The 14,049-nt window shown below is 39.6% G+C and overlaps 1 protein-coding gene across 5 annotated transcripts in view; it reads right to left on the bottom strand.

Annotated features, from left to right (window-relative positions):
- Positions 1-14,049, bottom strand: part of NOX4 (NADPH oxidase 4) — a 135,704-nt gene that overhangs the window by 72,794 nt on the left and 48,861 nt on the right. For all 5 annotated transcript variants that reach the window (XM_040700426.1, NM_001101829.3, XM_015280045.4 and 2 more), the window contains 3 exons: positions 12,934-13,162; positions 11,046-11,210; positions 10,840-10,902 (listed from right to left, as the gene is read on the bottom strand). In XM_040700426.1, coding sequence (XP_040556360.1) covers positions 10,840-10,902; positions 11,046-11,210; positions 12,934-13,162 — 457 coding nt within the window. The remainder of the gene's footprint in view (positions 1-10,839; positions 10,903-11,045; positions 11,211-12,933; positions 13,163-14,049) is intronic.

The raw sequence follows: 14,049 nt of genomic DNA, 5'->3' as shown, positions 1-14,049 counted from the left end.
ATACCACTGAAATATTTTAAAATATTCTTTTAGACCTTAAGGTATTGGGAGAGGGGTTAAGTGAAGAGCAAACTACCAAGAAAATACAAACTTAATTCCTGAAAGTTTCTAGTTCTTTTGTACATCTCTACATTTGTCCATAAGAACTGTGAAGATATGTTAATTATCTTGTGTGAAGATATCTGTGAATATATGTTAATTATTGCTATCATGGAAGGTGTGATGGATACACTAGAATTACACTGCAGAATACCCATTAAAAGAAAAAAGGAAAAGGATAGAGAGGTCCAAGTTATGTACTCCTGTGTGACTGTGTGAATAAAGCACAAAAGAGGCTCCCGTACAGTTGCACACTTACCTACAGGCTGAGCAGTGCTGGAAATACTGCTCTCAAACTGATGCAACACAGCAAACACCAAATTCTGCTTTTGGTGCTGTAGCAGGTGGCCTGAATTATTCCTAAAGTTACTAAGATCTATGTCAAAGCTGGAAGAGCAAAGAAAAACCTCATCTTGTCCAGTTTCAAGACCTATAAAGATGTTCACAGAATTTGTTCAAATAAAGGTAAACTGCTTTAAAGGAGGTTTCCACTTTTTGAAAAAGTTGTTATATGATTCTAATATGGAGTCTGCAGATAATCTGGCAGGGACTGCAAACACTGATAAATCCCTGGTCTGCTTTCATGTCTATGACAGCCTGCCAGGGGGAACCAGCTGTGCTGCCAACCCCTGCTCCTATCCTTGCTCCAGACTCAAGAGAAATCCTTGCACAGATCAAGGAAAACATACAAAAGACAGCATAGTTGGAAAAGAGGTAGAACTGGAAGAAAAACAGAAAGAACTGCACTCAACCAACCAGTTTTCCCTCCCACACTGGGGGGAGGGGGGGAAAGGTTTTTAAACTCTGTCAACTGACAAGAACATGTGAACTTCATAATCTCAGTAAGATCGTAAGCTGTAGTTTGTCTGGTTTCATATAAAACTGGTATAAACATTCCTAAAATGATTCATCTTGACATTACAAAATGAAGAGGAGTGATGACAAACACAGGCATGCTATATAAAGATAGCCAAGTAGTAGCTAGACTTCAGACTGACTCATAGGAGGTGAACGCTGTAACACTGGGCTACCCCTCTTTTAACTAATGAATCCCATATGAAGCAAATTTCAAAGGAAAAAAGGTTGATCTGTGGAGTCTGTCCTTTAAACACACCTCTGCCTCAGAAGCGAGGAAGATCTCAAAAAAGGCTCTGTTTATTTTTCTGCTTAAAGTTACTTTACAAATCAGATCGCGTCTAAGAGCTTTCCCTGTTAGAGAGCCACACAGCTATCCTAATTTTACTGGCAGACAACAGCACGTCTCTGGCTGTGGGAAAATTCTAACCATGGAATATAATTTAAGTATCAAGGGTGTCTGGATGATCAAGGCAAGACCACCATGTCTTCAATACTCACTGCTTCAGCCAGAGCCCTCCCAGTGTGGATATGACTCTTTGCAAGCAGCCCAGCTGCAGAAACATATCCCAAGCACTTTTCCCTTTCACTTTCCATTCCTTTACACTACTCACCGTCCAACTCCAAACACCTGCAGTCTAGCTAGTGGAAAAAAAACACACCAAAATATTGTGGGATGCTTGGGATGCATCACTGGCCAGCTGCAGCAGCAACAAGGATCATTCTGGTCATCTGAGGTCTAATGCTGCCTGTAACAAACCACAAACCCACACCCACTAAATCCTGTGGGTCCACAATTGAGTATTTGCTACTTCATTCCCTGCAGTCTTCAGTTGTGAAACTACTCTCAGTATTCAAAACAACATTTTTTTTTTCTTTTTTCAAGTGTCAACCTATGAGCATTCATTCCTTGATGTCACTCTTGCACCAGGGAAAAACATGGATTTTTAGCCTAATATATGTCTTAAGACTGTAAACTGACCAGTGATTGAAAATGTAAAACACTTCTTAATTTTAAATGTCCCTGTTTTTGAATAGAGAATGCCAGATTTCAGAGGTGTTCAGCCTTTGTGGCTGTGAAAGCTCAAAAGAGGCAGCAGAGATTCAAACACAGACACTAGAGAAGATCTGTCAGAGGTTTGAGATAACTAGCAGTTTTCATTATGCATTTCAGAAAAAATGTTGTTTATATTAAGTAATTAATATGCAAAGACTGTTTTCTAGTAAGTCTATAACAGCCTCACCCATAAAATGTTGCTACTACGGATGCACTACTAAGCCACACTTTTACACAGACTAGTGAGTCTTTTGTTTATGCCTCTGTAGCTTAACCAAGACAAAAAAAGACTACCCTTTCATTCCCAGCGGATACATTACATTTCTCAAAACATACCAACTCTGTACATTCAGCCCATATTATGCATTTTAAGTTGCTAGCTAATAGGAAAAACAAACCACAACTTTATGGGATGCTCAGGTTGCAAACAGTTGTCCCTGACGGAGCAAAAGGCAAGCAGCACTGTATTTCAGCCCAGGATTGTTCTTTGAGCCCTCTGTGGGAACACAAACCCATGGTCAAGCAGCACTGCCTTGAGTTGAAAAACGTATGGCCAAGGAAACAGAATGGCACATCAGGCTATGCTTTCATCATCCCTAAGCGCTTACTGTGAGCTGGCTCTTAATTTTAAGACAGCAAGAGAAAGTGCTTTGTTTTCTTTAATACTTTCTTCATGTATTAATTGTACTAATGCTTAGAAGTTACGCCTTTTTTTCCATCTTAAATTTTTTCCTTCACTTCCTAGGATTTCTCTAACCTAATCTAGAAACACTGTTTCTGACGGGAGAAAAAACTCTTCTCTGCTCAAGTCAGTGAAGATTTACAATATACTGTAAATTTACTTTTATAATATCAGAAAAAAATACGTCTGAGTGTGACACCTTCTGTTCAACATATCTACAGAAGGAGAACACAGGATTTAGTGAACTTGAATGTAACAACTTCTGAAATCCCTTTATCCAAAAGAAACAGATTTGTAAGTTTAAATGAAAACAGAGGTTTACTTATGGCTTTTATGCAGACCCCAGAACTATTAAGCCCAATGTGAAACCAAACCAGATAAACACGTCTAAGGAAATATTCTAAAGGCATGTGAAAGATTAAACTATTCTATTTTTGTTTTACTTAAATTCTTTGTCGAACAGCTGCTAGATTCTACTTCTATGAAGACCAGACATGCTCCAGGGATTTCTTCAGTTTGCCAGCAAGATGCTTCATAATATCTGCATTTCCCTAAATGCTCTGTGAATCATCTTATAAAGCCAAGTTTCATAACCATTTGCATGAGGTATTTAACAAAGCTTACTAGCATGTCATCACGCTAGAATGTTTTTATTGTATTTATCTGTCAGTATGAACTTAGCTCTTCATGTCCTTACATCCTTTTCAATCTGGCAAACTTCCAACAAATTCTCCAATGTATTTATTTATTTATTTATTCATTTATTTATTTTTATGAAGTATTTAAGATTTGTGCCCCTGGGCCTTTCCTGCAGTACTGTTTATTTCTCGAGTTTTTGCTACAGAGCATGTATTTCTACATCAGCTCCATAAACTGTCAGTGCCCTCACTGATGAACTCTGGATTATCCAGGGATAGCAACAGACTTGGCTCTACAAAACCCTGGTTTCTTCTTATAATAGCAAATATGTTATTCATTGTGATATAGTCGCTTATACTCATGTACTATTTGCTGAGACCTTTCTGACAAGGCACTAAATGCACAAATCACAGCCATCACCTTGCAATCCCATCAGGCTTAAATCCACTTAGTATCTGGATTAAAACAGGGAAAAAGGAAAAGCCAATCTACAGAGGAAAAAAAAAAAAAACAAACTTAAAAGGTAGAAAACATTCAAATAAGCAAGAGCATGGAGTTATGTAGGTAGAGTAAGATAATTTGTCCTGAACGCGTACACCTTTTTCAGCTAATTCTCCTATTTACTCTGAGATGATTAATGGATTTAGCAGTTTCTTTGCCCAGGGTTCGCTAATTTTATTACTTTACAATTGTAATTTGGATGCAAATCAAACTAGGTTTTCTTCCTCAATAATATATATTTGGATTTTATGCTGTAATCTGCACCTGGCATGGGGTAACCCTGGATGTACATGAAGACTGCGGACAAGAGGCTGAAGAGCAGCTCCATGGAGAGGAATCTGGGCATTCTGGCTGACAGCAAGTTCAAAGCACTGTGCCCTAAAACCAAAAGGGCCACCATGCCCCGCAGTGCATCGAGCCCAGCACTGCCACTGGGAGAGTGGAGGGATTGTCCCCTCTGTTCTGCACTGTGCAGTCTCACCTCCAGCACTGGGTGCAGGTCTGGGCACCACAACATAACGACACAGAACTACTAGAGTGTCCAAAGGAGGGCTACAAAGATGGCAAAGGATCTGGAGGGCAAGGTGTATGGGGAGCAGCTGACACCCCTGGTGTGCTCAGCCCAGAGCAGAACAGGCTGAGGGGAGGCCTCATGGCGGCTGCAGCTCATCACAGGGAGCGGAGGGGCAGCACTGAGCTCTGCTCTGTGTGACAGCGACAGGGCCCGAGGGAACGGCATGGAGCTGTGTCAGGGGAGGGGCAGCTGGGGGTGAGGGAAAGGCTCTGCACCAGAGGGCGGTGGGCATGGAACAGCCTGCCCAGGGCAGTGGGCACAGCCTTGAGTGCCGGAGCTCAGGGAGCAGTGGGATACCGCTCTCAGACATTGGGTTTGGATTCAGGATGGAGCCTAGAGTTGGATTCTGTGATCCCTGTGGTTCCTTCCAACTCAGGATATTTTATCATTCTATAGGAAGTATTGTCTCAGTATCTACATACAATGAATACTACTCTGACTTCTCACTTCTTGAGTGCTGAAGTAATACTTCAGATACCTTGTTACAGAGAAATGTCAAAACACCTGAAAAAATCATTTAAGACACAAACAACTGTCATAAATGAAAGAGGTAGTCTTTTGATGTCCAACATTTTAGCTGAAAAAATAAGTTATTCCAAATAGTAGATTTATGTTGTTGCCATAAAATGAAGCTTAATAAAATTCTTTTCATCAGTAGTTCAGCAGAGGATACTGTAAATGGAGTCACTCAATCAGGTCAGTACTTACTAGGCTTTCTTTCATAGCAGCCACCATAAAAAGCCGCAGTAAAGATGCTTTGAATAAAGACCCAGTTTGCTACTCAAAGTACTATCGGGTCTAAGTTTTCTTTCCTCCTTGTGGTTTAGAGATGGTATCCTCTGAAATAACAGTTTCGATCAGTTTGCATTGTTCTCTGCATGCACCAGAAGGAAGGATTTTAACCTTTAAGCTATTGAGCCAGCAGTTGTAATGAGCTCTGAATTCACACTGCAATAGCAGAAATGTATCTCCCACCTTTATGCAATGTATTTTTCAGTTCCAAGAGCAAATAGGACCTTGAGAATAGCTTATGGCAATCAAAATTGTCACTAGGTTGGAACAGCAGATTCAATCCTCCACGTGTAGATGCTTTTTGCAGAGCAGATTTCACCACATCTCAGATATTAGCCACCCAAAAATTTAGAAGAATTCAGTTCCTGGTCATGTCCTTACTTCATGGTGTGTCACAATCTGAGTTCTATCTGAACTGATGTAATTGCTTTCTACCTTCTTTTGTCACAAGAAATCAACACTGATATAACAAGATTCTTGTTATATAAGGTGCTGGGAGTAGACACCAGACTCAATAGCTAAGCTCTCAAAACTGAGGCTTGTTAAGAGTTTGTGGCTTGCACTGACTTTACAGCAGAGACCACATGAAAGTATCCAGCACATCTTCTGACTTAACATCTACAAAACACAAGGCTATTTCTACGGGACTTATTGCCAACATTCTGTGCCAATGCAAGAAGCAATTCCAAAAACATACAAGAGCATCACCTTATTTTTTAGAGACACTAATATATATTCCAACTGGGAATCTACTTCTTAAGTTACTTATTAGCAAAAAGGAAAAGGATGAATGCAGTTATAAATGGTTGGAATCAATTTTTTTTTTTTTTTTTTTTTTTTTTTTTTTTTTTTTGCTACTGCAAATAATCAGGAGTGTGGTTAAAAGTTTCTGGAAAGATCTCAATTCAAAGTGGAAGGTCTAAGATGGAAGTGGAAAGAAAACTAAGGCTATAATAAGTTGCAAGCCTTAGTTCTCTTCTTCTTCATACAGGTTATATAATTAAGAGAAACCATGATGAAGTTAGAGAAATTCAACACGACATGTTCAAAAGAAACTCATATTTTACGAAGGTTACTCCAAAAGTAATACCTCCTATTTATTTTCATACAAACTACAACGGATCTGAAGAGCACTGGTACAGGTTACCCAGAGAGGCTGTGGAGTCTCCTCCTTGGAGATCTTCCAAAGCCTTCTGGACATGGTCCTGGGCCCCCTGCTCTGGGTGTTCCTGCTGGAGAAGGGCTTGGAGCAGATGGACCTAGAGGTCCTTTCCAACCACTGTATGATTCTGTCACATGAAGTCTTTGACAGCAGAACCAAGTCACTTGGTAGAAGGGAAGCCAGACTGGAAGCTCTGAGTTCAGAGCAACATGAGTTTTACTCCTCCAAATTCCTGTGTGCATTCTACAACAATTGCTTCTGCTCATTCATTTCATCAGCACAGGGAGGAATGCTTTCAGTTGGCAAAAGGGAAAAGAAAACAAACACCACTGCACGCATTTCTGAACAATGCCCACATCTTTACGTTCACCCAGTTAGAATTCATAGCTCCCTCCGGCTCCGACTGAAATACATGGGAGCTTTACAGGAACACAATAGGAGTGGGTTCAGGCCCTTTTGTGCAGTCTCCCAGAGTTTTCCTCCACCCTAGCGTTATGTAAGAGAGTGAGCTAAACTGTAAATATTACATAACCTCTAAAAGGGAAGGGACTGGTAAAACATCAGCATGACTCCTTCAGGCCAAATCACCCCTTCCTTTCCGTTTCTACCTTTTTCAGCCTTTGCTGAGTGCAGGGGAAGCGTGAACTGCTCATTTCTCTTTTAAGCATCCAAACAGGACAGCAGTGCTAGGGAGAAAGCTGCAGCCTTCCCCCAGACCTGCTGCAGGCAATGTTGCATTGCAATTCAGCACCCAAAAGCTTTTGTTATGGCTCTTAGCCCCATGTTCCCGTACTAGCCAAGAAGAGTAATCCTGGGATTACTGTCGCTGAAAAAATGGAGCAGTAGTAGATTTCCAACTTACTCAGTAAAAGCAAGTAGGTCAGATGAAAGCAGAAAAAAAAAAACCCAAAAAAACCCTTAAGACATTGCATACACACACTACAAGCACAGTCCCATGTCTGGAATCATATTAGATCAAAAAATGCTTTCTAAGCAATACTGCAGCCCAAGACACGTCCTATGACCTAAAAAGACAAGGAAATGACTGTCCCCTGCTTACACTGGGCAAGAAGATGCTCACTCACAAATCCAGACATTTAAAATCCTCATGATGCTCTAAAACAGCCATTTTTTCTCTAGCACAGCTGAGGTTCAACTGAAATATATTTGTAGCAATAAAAATAATGAAAGGCAGAAACCTGGTAGTAAATTCCTATCTTAAAATTTCATATCTTCAAATAATTAAAATAGATATACAATCTTCCAACAGTTATGCTGAAGGATATCACTGTATTTTAAAGTATAAAGCATTCAGCAAGAATAGAAATTGCCAGGTCTGTTATTATATATATAAGTATTATATATATATATGTGTGTGTGTGTGTGTGTGTGTGTGTGTGAGTCTGTAATACGTTGTGGAAACGCAGTGGAAATTGCCAGTTCTAATGTTACACATTTAATATATGTGTAAAAATGACACCAACTGCAATTTATCAGGTAGAATTGTGTACTTAACTGAAATAAAAGGTACAATAACTGAATATAAATTACTTATTTGTATTCAGTAAGAGACTCAGAATAAGAGATATGCTTTCCATAGCTCCTAAATTTAGAAGTTTTCATTCAAAAAATCATTTTTTTTTTAATAATGAGCAATATTATAGTATGGCATTTTAAACAACAGATGAAATCCTCAACTCATGCAAAGAATCCAACATTAATAAAACACCCTATTTAACCCACGATCTAACCACACTGTTCCATGTCAGCAGTCTTTTTTTCTGAAAATTTAAAAAAATTGTCTGAGATCTAACAATCTTTGATGACATTACTTCTATTAGCTAGAACCACACAAACCAGTGTCCTAATACAAGGATAGTGTATCTTTGAGAGCTTTGTGTTTTCCAAACTGTGTAACTATCACTAATGATCAAAATATTACTATTATTTTAAATTCCACTGAGATGGACAGACTGAAAACAAGAACAAGATATTTTGAGATTAACATTTAAATGAGGGACGTCTGCTGGTATAGAATAGGTGTAACTTAATTAAGCTTATTAATATAATAATTAATAATATTAATAAATATAGCTATGCTATTGTCAAATGAGCATAAAGAGCAATCTGAGGTTTAGGCTGAGTGCTTCGAATTTATCTTCTGATTGCTAAACCAATCATAAATATAAATAAATACAAACTAAGTAATTCTGCACAAAAATCTAGCTACCATTCCATCAGTACTGTAGTGTATATCATTTTTACACTGCATATCTAGTTATGTTTAGATGCTCTACAGAGTGCCTTAAAATGGCTTACCGGAGTTAATAACAGATAAATCACACACACCTTTGCTTTCTACTGTTAATGCAGCTAGCCAAAAGCACTTTGCAAATGTTAGGCTTTGCAAATGCCAATAATGCTTCATCAAGTTATACAGAGGCAGCTCTCTCTAGGAGATTTACTATTGGGTTTACAGCAAAAAATTTATTTAAGTGGAAGGTACCATGGATTGAACTGTGACAGTATTAGCTTGCCTGCCTGGCACTCAGATCAGTGAAAACAAAACAACCACAAAACCAAAGAACTGGAAGTGGACAGGACCTAGCTGTATATTGCCACTGAAAGGGAAACTCTGCCACTAATATTCCAACTGAGACACTCCTGTAGTATCTCCAAGGACTCTGCACTGTTCACTCCTCAAGAACTTTGGGTATATTAATGTACGATTTTATCTTATTACAATCCATCTCCTTCGGACCCAATCCACATTCTAGATAAATTGAGCTGAGTAAGTAATAATCCCAGCGTTCTACAACTTCACTCATAGAATCATAGAATCACAAGGTTGGAAAGGTCCTATAAGATCATCTAGTCCAACCATCCTTCCATTACCATTGCTACCACAAACTACTAAACCATATCTCGTAGATCCCCTCAGCACCCTAGGATGGATCCTGTCCGGTCCCATGGACTTACAACAGTCCAGATGGAGGAGGAGCTCTCTAACTGTCTCCACCCGAATCACCGGGGGTGTATTCTGCGTAGCCTCCCAGACTTCCAGATCAGGGAGTAAAGTGCCCTGAGGATAACTGATCTGCCTATTAAAAGCAGATGTAAAGAAGGCGTTGAGAACCTCAGACTTCTCCTTATGCTCAGTGGTCACGTTCCCCGCTGCAACAAGTAAAGGATGGAAATTTTCCTTAGTTCTTTTCTTACCACTGATATATTTGTAAAATGATTTCTTGTTCTCTTTTACTGCAGTGGCCAATCTGAGTTCAAATTGGGCTTTTGCCTTTCTAACTTCCTCCCTGCATACCTTAGCAACCTCCTTGTAGTCTCCCCAAGTAGCCTGTCCCTTCTTCCAGAGGACATAGACTCTCTTTTTCTTCTGGAGTCTCAACAACAGTTCCCAGTTCATTCACACCGGTCTTCTTCCCCCATGGCTCACCTTAACAGCACTGAGGAACAGTCTGGGCCTTTAAGATTTCCATCTTGAGGAGCGTCCAGGCTTTCTGGACCCCTTTACCCTTTACCAAGAGTAGAGAATTCTACAATTTTGTGGTTGCTCTGCCCAAGACAGTCTCCAACCTTCACATCTCCCACCAGTACTTCACTGTTAGTGAAGAGCAGATCTAGCAGTGTACCACTCCTGGTAGGCTATCGTACCAGCTGCATAAAGAAGCTATCTTCCACGCACTCTAGAAACCTCCTGAATTGCTTCCTCTGCACTGTATTGTATTTCCAACATATATCAGGGAAGTTGAAGTCTCCCAAGAGAACGAGTGCTGGCGATCACGCGACTTCGGCAACCTGCTCATAGAATGCCTCATCCTTCTCTTCATCCCAATTAGGTGGTCTATAACAGACCTCCACCAAGACGTCAGCCCTACAGCCCCACACCCCTACTCATACATAACTTAGTCACTGATGTGTCTCTTACTATAATAAAGCAGAAGACTACTTTAGAAATATTTTAGAAAAAACTATTGAGGGAAACTATTTTAGAAAAAAAAACAACAAACCAAACCATGATGCTTTCCTAACTCTGTTTGGAGAAGGCAGTTGCAAGAATCTCTGTTCATTTTGATTAACAGCAATAAATCCACCAAAAATTCATTTGAGTTCATGTTCATTGTTCATTAAGGCCTACAGACAGATGGCTAAGAGCTCACTTATGAAACTGAATGATCAAAACCCACATGGATTCTATTTATTTATTATGCTTTCCACTTATGGAAGAATTTGAAAAAAGTTCCCCTTATTATTTTCTCAACAATGGGGAAAATTGAATATGCATTCAGTACTATCATACATAATAATCATGCAATCTCATATTCATTGGTATCCTCATTAATGAAAGATAAGCTCTCTTGAAGGGCTTTCCACCTTGAAGGCAATACAGACCAAATACAAATAAATAAAGTCTACCAAATACAAATAAATGGGAAAGTACAGAGAAAACTCTTATTTCTTACCATTGTAAGGGTGAATGGATGGCTTTCCAGTCCAGACACTCTTGGACAATGTAGAATAACATACTGAAAATCAAAAAGATAAAAATAAAAGAAAACATGTATGTACAAAACATTCAGTGATGGATTAGTACATAGAAATGGAAAGTTATCCCTACAGAAGACGCTACATGAACAACAGTGACTTGTTTATGGGCACATTAACTGACCTGACCAGGCCTTGCTCGAAAGTCATCTTTGATCATCCTTACTTCAAGGACATTGGAGGGATGGCTTATCACTGATGTTATTGTGACTGGCTTGTTGCTGCGGATGTAGCGGTACAGCCTTTCTACACAGTACAAGCACAGAGGTCCAGAAATCCAAAACCAAGTCTATGGGAGAACAGTGAACATTTAATTTCATTTCATTCAAAGCCATTTCATTTTACATTTTCTAATTTCAAAATTACATGAGTGCCTGCAGGATCTCATTTCTCATTTATTGCAGAACTGTGTCATCTCCACATATTTCCATAAACAGAAATCCAAGCACATCATGGGAACTTAGACTAACTGGCTGCAACATCCACATGCACAAATGATTTCAGTCATAAAACTGATCAGTTATAAAATACTAGTGATCTCATTTGTGACAATGTTATTCTGGTGTTATGCAGTTAGATTGCAACTGTTTTCAGAAGTGAATGACAAAGTACATAGCTCATTTCAAAATATAACAGACTAGAGCACTACAGAACTGGTCAAGTTCCAAGGAAGAACACCGTCTGACTTGCAATACTATGAGACAATTGCCTTCTTTGAATTATCTCAAGTACATGCAAAAAGTTAAAAAGAACAAGCAATCCTTGTGCTATAGAATTCATAGAAAAGAGTGTAGAAAACTGAGAGAAATGGAAGGTTAAAGCACAGTTCAACTGTCCTTGTGAAAGATGCATATGATAGCACAAACGTTTCCTTGGAAGTGCCCATAGGGTGACCAGCTCAGATGAACACATACGTAGCAAAATCCCATGCCAGCAGTTAGCTAGCAAGAGCTAACAAAATACAAAGAACTTTATGGGAAGGCTCCTGTGTAATATTAATTGCTTCTTACTATGAACACATGCTCAGTGGTAAAATGAGTTACCACTGCAGCTAGGAGAATCATAGAGTGGTTCGAGTTGGAAGGGACCCTTAAAGGCCATCTAGTCCAACTCCCCTGCAATGAACCAGGACACCTACAGCTGGATCAGGTGCTCAGAGCCCTGTCCAGCCCCACCCCAGATGTCTCCAGTGATGGGACATCCACCACCTCTCTGGGCAAAAGGAGCATATAAGAAAAAAGTAGTAATGATAAGGAGAAGCTCCTGAGAGGTATGTTATGATAGGCCTTAGACTTGTGAATGCAGTATTCCCAAGCTTACTCAGGCTACTTGCTCATATAGCTCTGCTCATCTTCTCTGAAAAGAAATGAGCAAATCTGGATGAAGACAAAGATCCTGCACAAATCATAAAAAAACCCAAGAGGAAATAAAGGAAACCAAAAGGCTTGTCTGTCCTCACTATTATCATATTCATTTACCAATTCCACATATAGTAGTATTCTTTGCAAACAAGAGACTACACAAAGCCAAACCACAACCAACTGCATCCCAGAAATGCTATTAGGACTTGCAGCCACATGGTTAAAAAAAAAAAAAAAAAAAAAAAAAAGAGAGAACAAATGGAATTCGATTATTTCAATTAATTAATGCCACACAATGCATAGAAAAGGGTCATATAAATGTTATATAAATGTCTGCTCTGAATTTCTATGCTGTAATTTAAAGTCACATTTGTATCAAGACCAATACACCTTATATCACATTGTACAAAAAAAAACATTACAGCCAATCTCTTGATATTTTTCCACCCTGTTCTATGTGCCACATTTTAATGCAATACAAGATTTAACACAGATTGTTTTTTCCCCACCAGATCTCTGAATGCCTGAAAAGGTTTTAATAATATTTTCTATTATTAAAACATCTGGTCTGGAAAAGCAATAATTAGTGGTTATGGCTGACTGAAAGACTTGGCATGGCTTGTAATACCTGAAATGTCGGATCATACAGACCTCTGGGAAGTGCGACTGGAACTTGGGTTCCTTGGAACAAATTCTCATAAAGTTACTTTGTACAAGGGGTTGTGGAAATGTTAAGTCCTCTGGGAAAGGCTCAGTAGTATAGTCAGGAAACAGCTCTTCAAAAGACTTTGGCACTGTCATATTCCCTAGGAGCGTTTTGTTAGGATTAAAGCAACCAGGTGGGTGTTCCTCTAAGTTGGTCTGGTACTTGAGCACTCCCCTACAGGAAAAGAAAAATAACAAAGATGCTAAAGTAACAGTTCAAACCAAGCAACTTCTCTTAATATGGAGAGGATTTTAGAAAGCAGTCACGAGGCTCATCTACATTTGAGAAGTTACAGCTGTCAGGTGAAGACCTTGGTGACTAGAAAAAGGGAAATATCACTCCCATTTTTAAGAAAGAAAGAAAGAAAGGAAAACAGGGATCTACAGACCCTGTACCTGTGACTGGGAAGATCATAGAGAAGACCCTCCTGTAAGCTGTGTTAAGGTACATGGGAGACAAGCAAATGATCTGAGACAACCATCATGACTTCATCACAGTCAGATTGTGCCTGACCAGTCTGGTGCCCACCTATGATGGAGTGATGGCATCACTAGAAAAAGGAAGGGCAAGTGATGTTATCAGCCTGGAGCTGTGCAAAGCCTTCGCCTCCTGCATCACATCCTTATCTCCAAATTGGAGAGATGGATCTGAAAACTGGACTAATTTGCAGATAAATAAATGGTTGGATGGCCGTAGCCAATAGATTTATGAAGTCTGGTAACTAGTGGTATCCCTCAGCAGTCTATCTGGGGATGGGTGCTCTTAAGCATCTTCATCAGAAGCCTACAGAGTGATTGAGTGCACCCTGAACAAGTTTGCTGATGACATTAAGCTGAGTGCAGCATTTTATACAGAGGAAGAATGGGATGCCATCCAGAGGCACCAGAATAGGCTCAAAGAGTGAGCCCACTAGTACCAAATGAGGTTCAACAAGGCCAAGAGCAAGGTGAGGCAATCCCAGGTATGTATAAAGACTGAGGGAAGAACACCTTGAGAGCAGCCCTACAGAGAAGAACTTGAGGGTGCTGGTGGACAAAAAGCTGGATGCAAACCAGCAGTAT

Source organism: Gallus gallus, chromosome 1 (genome assembly GCF_016699485.2).
Source record: "Gallus gallus isolate bGalGal1 chromosome 1, bGalGal1.mat.broiler.GRCg7b, whole genome shotgun sequence".
NCBI lineage: Eukaryota > Metazoa > Chordata > Aves > Galliformes > Phasianidae > Gallus > Gallus gallus.
Note: the sequence above shows the minus strand (reverse complement) of the source record. Positions and strands in the feature narration are given on the sequence as shown.